The 7,497-nt window shown below is 40.4% G+C and overlaps 1 protein-coding gene across 3 annotated transcripts in view; it reads right to left on the bottom strand.

Annotated features, from left to right (window-relative positions):
- Positions 1 to 5,622: 5,622 nt before the first annotated feature.
- The window catches only part of LOC124777459 (broad-complex core protein isoforms 1/2/3/4/5-like), a 65,199-nt gene continuing 63,324 nt past the window's right edge, over positions 5,623 to 7,497 (bottom strand). For all 3 annotated transcript variants that reach the window (XM_047252881.1, XM_047252882.1, XM_047252883.1), the window contains one exon: positions 5,623 to 6,152. In XM_047252881.1, coding sequence (XP_047108837.1) covers positions 5,884 to 6,152 — 269 coding nt within the window. In that variant the 3' untranslated portion in view covers positions 5,623 to 5,883. The remainder of the gene's footprint in view (positions 6,153 to 7,497) is intronic.

The following is a 7,497-nucleotide window of genomic DNA, read 5'->3' as shown; positions in this document are numbered from 1 at the left end:
GTAATATCAATAACACATAGCTGGAATTGACCAACTGCCATGAATACCTAGGTGTAGCACTTTGGAGTGATATGAAATGGAATGGTAACATAGGTTTAGTCGTGGGTGAAGCAGGTGGTAGACTGCGGTTGTTTGGCAGACTACTGGAAAAATGCAGACAGTCATCAAAGGAAATTGCTTACAAATCATTCTTGTGACCTGTTCAGGGATATTGCTCAAGTGTGTGGGAATAGGATATCTTCTTGTGGAACTAATGAACAGCCAATCAGTTTCAAAGTGGAAGGTTTATTGAAACCCCCTTACCATGGTTTCATTTTTTCAGAAGGAAATAGTGACAACCTAAACATGTTAACAGTGTGTGTGTGTGTGTGTGTGTGTGTGTGTGTGTGTGTGTGTGTGTGTGTGTGTGTGTGCGCAGTAATATCTCGTTACAAATTATTCACACTAACTGGGTTACATGTTGTGGCAGAGTTACATTAAAATACAGCTGAAAGATGTCAGTCAGATGTAAAATTTCACCTCCATAATAATTGAAACATGGACATCACAGTGGCTGTCATTTAGCATTACCTCATCAACATACAACAAGTGCACTAATGTTGTGTACACAGTTCTTGGGCTAAGGAAAGCTTCCAGCAAGGGGGGCACTAGTAGTATGTGAGGAGAGTGCGCGATAATGAATGAACATTATTACACTAAACTTGTTTAAAACATTAAAATGAAAATCATTACATTAAAAACCAGATCATTTCTAGCTGCATAAATATTTCAAATTAATAGAATGGCAACAAGTATTAGGTTATACCATCTAGAAAATGTCATTGTGGTAAAAACAAAGATTACATACACTGTGAGATAATGCAAGCAGAAAACAATAGCATAAAGACTAAGGGAGAGAAGGAATTGGGGATACAGAAAGGGAAGAAAAGGAGGATGGAGAGTGGGGGGGGGATATGCTAAAATGTGTATAGCTCAGAAATGTGACACACCTGCAAAATTGTGAACATCAAAACCTCCAGATATTTATTTACATAATATCAAAGAAGAAACACTAGCACTAACAGATGAGGAAAATGACATGTGCAATAGTCGCATGGAAGATCAAGGCACCACTTTGTTACATTAACAAGTAGGGGTCTGAAGCTATCTAGAAAATTTCTATTTTTGAGTTGCACCTGTTCATTTAAAATGGATCCATCTTTGTGAGCAAATTTGCTTGAAAATATGTAATTCTTCTAGCAAGTCCAGCCTATAAACTTTTCTTTCTTTATGCAAAAGTTCTAATTCTTCTAGTCTCTATGATGTGTGTTGGAGAATAAGCATATGTTCAGTAGAAACAGAACTGTACACATTTCCCTTTTTTACACATTTTCTAAATCATCAATAAAAGATTTCTCAAAAAGGTTAAAAAATATTTAGCACCAGGTTCAAAAGATGGACACAAAAACACAGGAAGACAGCAAGGTGGACATCATCAAAGAGTAGTATTATGAAAGTATCATGTTGTACAATGGGTGATGTTTACCAACTCCTATGTCCCACAGGGAAAGTCTAAAAAAAAAAAATTACCAAAGACCCTATCAAGTGACAGAAATGACGTCACCTGTTAATGTTAAACTACAGCTTTCAACTTGCACCACAATAGTTCATGTTAAGTCATGCCCACCCTTTTAAAGGAACCCCAGAGGCATTGATAATTGAGAACACAACATGTACATGAATTTTATGTGTTTACTTACTAATTTTAGTTATGTTTATGTTTTGGGAAGTACTGAATTATAGAGGGTGCTGTTATGAAAGAGTTTCTTGAGTGAGCATAACGGAAACATTTTTTTAGGTATTTAGTTGAAGTAATATATTGGGGTGAAATTTTTACTTGCAATATTGCTAATGATAGTAGAACTTACCTTAACACTTATACTGGTGGTGAAACATTGATGTTACCAAGCAAGACATGTTAATTATTTTGTGAAAAGTGCATGGTTATTTGATGTGGAAGTGATTGTTTACTCTCAGCAGGCTGTAACATCAGTCAGGTTGCCATTAGGTGCAGTTGTATATAGGTGTGCAAGTTAGTTGTAGGTATTTAGCTTTAAGTGTAAAGATTTTTTTTGAATCATCAATTTTTGAAAGATGATTGGCCAGACAAGCCCATGCATGCTTTCCACACAGGAATTACTGCACTAACAAACTCAGCCAGTCACCATCTGCCCTACACAACAGGTGGACACTGTATTCAGGTCGTATGAGTTCATCTTGTTCCACTCCAAAAACCTGCAACAGAATGCTCTAAAGAGATACTCAGACAAAATAGAATTCAAAGAATAATTGATCGAAAAGCAGAATTTTTCCAAAGAGTAGGTCTGCATTGGTTTTCTCTGGGGCAGTAGCAATGATTATTGTTTTCACTTGTTATGAGAAAGGACGTTGGAGTGGTGCACAGAGAATAGAGGTACGGGGCCAAGCTAATGATCAATGGCACCCAGTTCAATTTTTCCAGACCAACTTTTCAGTTACTCACCACTATCACTGGACTACCTCCCTAAATATCACCCACAACTTATCTACTACACGTACCCTTATAGGGATCCTACTCACTAGAAACCTGACTTACTCGAATAATGTTTTAGAACTCACCCTGCTCACCTTCATAGATCAGATGATAGCTGTGCAAAATGGCCATATATCAATGGAGCACCTTTTAAACCAAGTAAAAAAAGTATCATTCCGAACATCAGCACCAGCTCATAACTAATAGGAACATCAACTTCAGCTGTCTGCATGATTTTGGCCATAATAGGTGTTGGTTACTGTCATTTCAAAACCATCCCTTCCTGATTTCAGCCTACAGATTCAAACCAGTAGTAACAGCACCAAAGAGAAAGTTACTGAAAAAGGTCAGAATCAATTGTGACTAAAAGCTTCATGTATGAGCCAAGTGCACGTGAGGTCCAAAAAGTGCAAATAGTGTGAAAGACCAAGTGTCTTTGCGAGTGAAGCAGGGGGACATCAATTGTAGAACAGTACACCAGGAAGCAGCCATTGACTGCTGATGTTTCCTGAGCTACGTGCTCAGCACCCCAGCAAAAGTTGTCATTTCCATAGTGTCAGATTTTTACATGTCATTGCCCTGGGGTCAGCCATTGGGAAGCCTCTCTTGATCTAGCTTGACTAACTTCTGTGTGATGACAGCCACTCTAGTCATTGCCTCTGTTTCAGAACATTTCCGTGGTGAGACAGATGTGCTGCCCTTCTGCAAAGTCAACACAGCAGCTGCATTTAAACCCCTCCCAGACCAGCCATCATTGGCCAACAGCTGAGCAGTAATGTTATGTGCAATCTGTGCTGGGCAGCGTGGTGTCGATGACGTGACCGTTCTCTGTTCTCACTGGGCTCCGAACCTCTGTCCGCTACCTGAGCATCCGGGTGCTCGGTCACTTTGCTGCCTTCCATGCCTCTACCAAAGTACCAATGGAAGACCCTTTGCCTGAATCACTGGGGCAGGACACAGTCCGCTTATTCACTATGCAGCATACATTGGGTCCGTACACTATGGGCCAGGTAATGAGAGACTCCCTCTATGCAGCAACAGCCACTGTGGGAGCATGCACTCAGCATTATCATCTTCATCCTGGGCTGGAGGTCAGCACACGGGGTTGGGGATGCTGGGACAGTGTATTAGCTTCACCCAATATCAACACTAACAGCTTCAAAGTCAAACGTTTGTAAACCAACAGTAAAACAGAAATTCTTGTATCAATAAATTGTCTTCTCCTGATGCTCCGCAACCATCTTTTGCAGCAGAGAACTGCCGCCACACCTTGCCATCTCTGTAACCCCCATTACAAAATTGTCTCTGTACCTTATTATTCTACTTTAAATGTGCCTGTCAGTTGCTCAACACCTTCTCTGTGTGGTAAATAGCAGTATGTCTTATTCATTTTGTTGTCATTTGATATCAAATTTTCCATTGTTGGATGTAGGTTACAGTAGTTGTGACATATAGAGATGGTGAGACTTGCAAGGAACAGACTGATATGGAGAGCTACATCAAACTAGTCTTCAGACTGAACACCACCACCACCACCCCACCACCACCACCACCACAACAACAACAACAACAAATCACTGTACTATGAGGCATGACTATTTATGACATAGCACTTTCGTACAATTTTGGTCCAGAGATTAAAGACCCTGCTACTACCACTGCGTTAATGGTGATGAGCTCAGTGCGTGTTTATGGGCACAGACTGCAGTGGACTAGACAAGATCTCTTTTGTGGTGATCCACATCCTCACATCATTACTGTATTTGAGAGCCGCATTTCTGCAGATTGCCTTCTGCACCATGTAACTCTTACTCCAGTTTGTCAAAGAGACTTCTAGGTCGTCCACTGTTTTATATAACCAGGAGGAAGTTCCCCGTGTGGTGCCCATCAACTTTCATACAACATTGTTTCCAGCCAATACGCTTTGCTTGACATTCAAGCTGTATTTCTTGTTGGTGAGGGGTTGACCCAAACTCATTCTCAGGTATTTCAGAGTTGTGCAGTGTTCTGAGGTAATCTGTTTCTGAGATAAAAAGAGCAGGTTCACACTTACTACCCTGTGATCTCAATTGTTTATTCCTGTAGTAAGTTGAAAGTTCATTTGGGGCAATGGGCAGCATCTATTTAACAGTCTGAAACTGATGTACCACATCTGTAATCAGCAGTTTTCTTGATGATTACAGGTCCACAGGGACCTCATATGTCAGCCTGATCTGTAACATGTATTGTGGAGATGTAGCAGACTTTGGCTGACCAAGCTGCCTGCAGTGTAGGTTGGTAAGTAGTCCAGCCATATTTTTGTTGCCCCTGAAGCAATCCTTTTTAATTATTATCTTATGGGTACCAACAGCTGCACACAGTGTGAATGGCTGTGTTGGTTTCACTTTGTTTGGTTTACCTGCTCTTAGCAGAACCACTTTTCGCACCCTTTTCCCCCAATATCAATCTACATTTCATCACTGACATTAAGAACACTCCACCTCACCCACTGCCCAAACCCTTCCTTGATTCTTGTTACCAGTCTCTTCTCTTCTACACCAGCAACTGCTCATTAACAATCGGTGTTCTCATGCTCATAGAGGTGAGCTGTCTCAGGGGGGTGCGGGGTTGGGGGGTTTACTAAAGGTACAAGTTTAGAACAAGAGTAAAAACTAGTGCAGTTATCTGATCTTTAAGTGTGCCCATATGCTTCATACAATTCATTTGAAAGTGAGTGGCGTTCTGATCCTACAGTGCACTACATACTATTCATTTGAAAGCGAGTGGTGTTCACACCTCATATTTTATGAGATTGTTTGGCATTGTTCCTTTGTTTGTAATCTGTCATCGCAATGCTGACTGAAAACTTACTAAAGTAAAAATATTTCATATGAGTATTTCATTAATGAAAACAATGTAGCGGAATAAATTATTCTAATGACAAATGCATGTACTTCAAGATGTCCAAAAATTATTATTAGTAATACGGCTTCGATGTTTGATGCTTGCTTATGCTAACTCCTTGCTTAGTAGCACTGGTCAGTTTTTATATAACAGCAAGAACCAACAGAAAAGAAAAAACAGCACTTGTCTAGAATTAAGAAATACTATAATTTTTCAATCACATTATGTACAACCACAAGCATACAAAAGTCATCTCCTGTAACAATTCCAGTCATAGACTGTTAAAATAAAACATAAATTTTACTAGTGTAGTCAAACATGACCATCTTTTCCGTTTCGCTGGACTGAAAATAGTAAGGTAACAGGAATCTCATAAGTACTTTAGTGCCAAATGCTGGAAAGACTTCTTGGTTAAATCTTCAGACATTGCTACATGCCTGCTCATCTCATTAGCTGTAATTTCTGGAATACGGAGCTGTGGGTATGCCCGCCTCTATGTGATACTCATCAAAACATGGTTCTCTACACAATCGCACATTGCACTCGGCACACAAGAAGCGAGTCTGTTTGAATGATCCCCTTGCTGTTGTTCGCTGCTTCACTTTACACTGGAGGCAGATTTTACCATGAATAGAAGACCTTGTCAAGTGATGCACCACAGACTGCTCTGACCCACATCCAAGGCTCTGCCAGAGGGATCCTGTCCACAAGGTCTGGCCTGCACAAACACAAACAAATCTTTAGGGAAGTATGACCATATTAATTTCTTCTTAAGATAACAGCTACCCACAAGTCTTCACATTCAAAGCTACCAATTCAAATGTTTTGACATACTTAACTACACACAATAAATGTTGTCACATTATTTTACAGCAAGTCTAAAAGACAGTCACAATTATTTATGATTTTGATCATAATGTTTTCCATTTCTGTAACAGGCAAATTTTAGTACGACACTTAACCTTGCAGTTCTACTCAAATTTAGTTCATGGATGATGTTCTGGTTAACTTGGCCTGATCTGTCAAAATCTGGCTCAAAGTGGAATAAAAATTACTAAAAATTCAATTATTGTAAGAATAAAACTACAGTAACCTCTGTGGTACAGCTGCATACATTCTTTTAATGTTATTATTACAGTGTTATGTTTATACGGGGTGTTTCAAAAAGGTACAGCCAAACTTTCAGGAAACGTTCCTCACACACAAATAAAGAAAAGTTGTTATGTGGACATGTGTCTGGAAACACTTAATTTCCATGTTAGAGCTCATTTTAGTTTCGACAGTATGTACTGCACTTCCTCGATTCACCGCCAGTTGGCCCAATTGAAGGAAGGTAATGTTGACTTCGGTGCTTGTGTTGACATGCGACTCATTGCTCTACAGTACTAGCATCAAGCACATCAGTATGTAGCATCAACAGGTTAGTGTTCATCACGAACGTGGTTTTGCAGTCAGTGCAATGTTTACAAATGCGGAGTTGGCAGATGCCCATTTGATGTATGGATTAGCACGGGGCAATAGCCGTGGCGCGGTACATTTGTATTGAGACATTTTCAGAACGAAGGTGTCCCGACAGGAAGACGTTCGAAGCAATTGATCGGCATCTTAGGGAGCATGGAACATTTCAGCCTATGACTCGCGACTGGGGAAGACCTAGAACGATGAGGACACCTGCAATGGACGAGGCAATTCTTCGTGCAGTTGACGATAACCCTAATGTCAGCGTCAGAGGAGTTGCTGCTGTACAAGGTAACATTGACCACGTCACTGTGTGGAGAGTGCTACGGGAGACCCAGTTGTTTCCGTACCATGTACAGCGTGTGCAGGCACTATCAGCAGCTGATTGGCCTCCACGGGTACACTTCTGCGAATGGTTCATCCAACAATGTGTCAATCCTCATTTCAGTGCAAATGTTCTCTTTACAGATGAGGCTTCATTCCAACGTGATCAAATTGTAAATTTTCACAATCAACATGTGTGGGCTGACAAGAATCGGCACGCAATTGCGCAATCACGTCATCAACACAGATTTTCTGTGAACGCTTGGGCAGGCATTGTTGGT

The sequence above is a fragment of the Schistocerca piceifrons genome, chromosome 2 (genome assembly GCF_021461385.2).
Source record: "Schistocerca piceifrons isolate TAMUIC-IGC-003096 chromosome 2, iqSchPice1.1, whole genome shotgun sequence".
Lineage (NCBI taxonomy): Eukaryota > Metazoa > Arthropoda > Insecta > Orthoptera > Acrididae > Schistocerca > Schistocerca piceifrons.
This window is presented reverse-complemented; position numbering and strand designations above follow the sequence as displayed.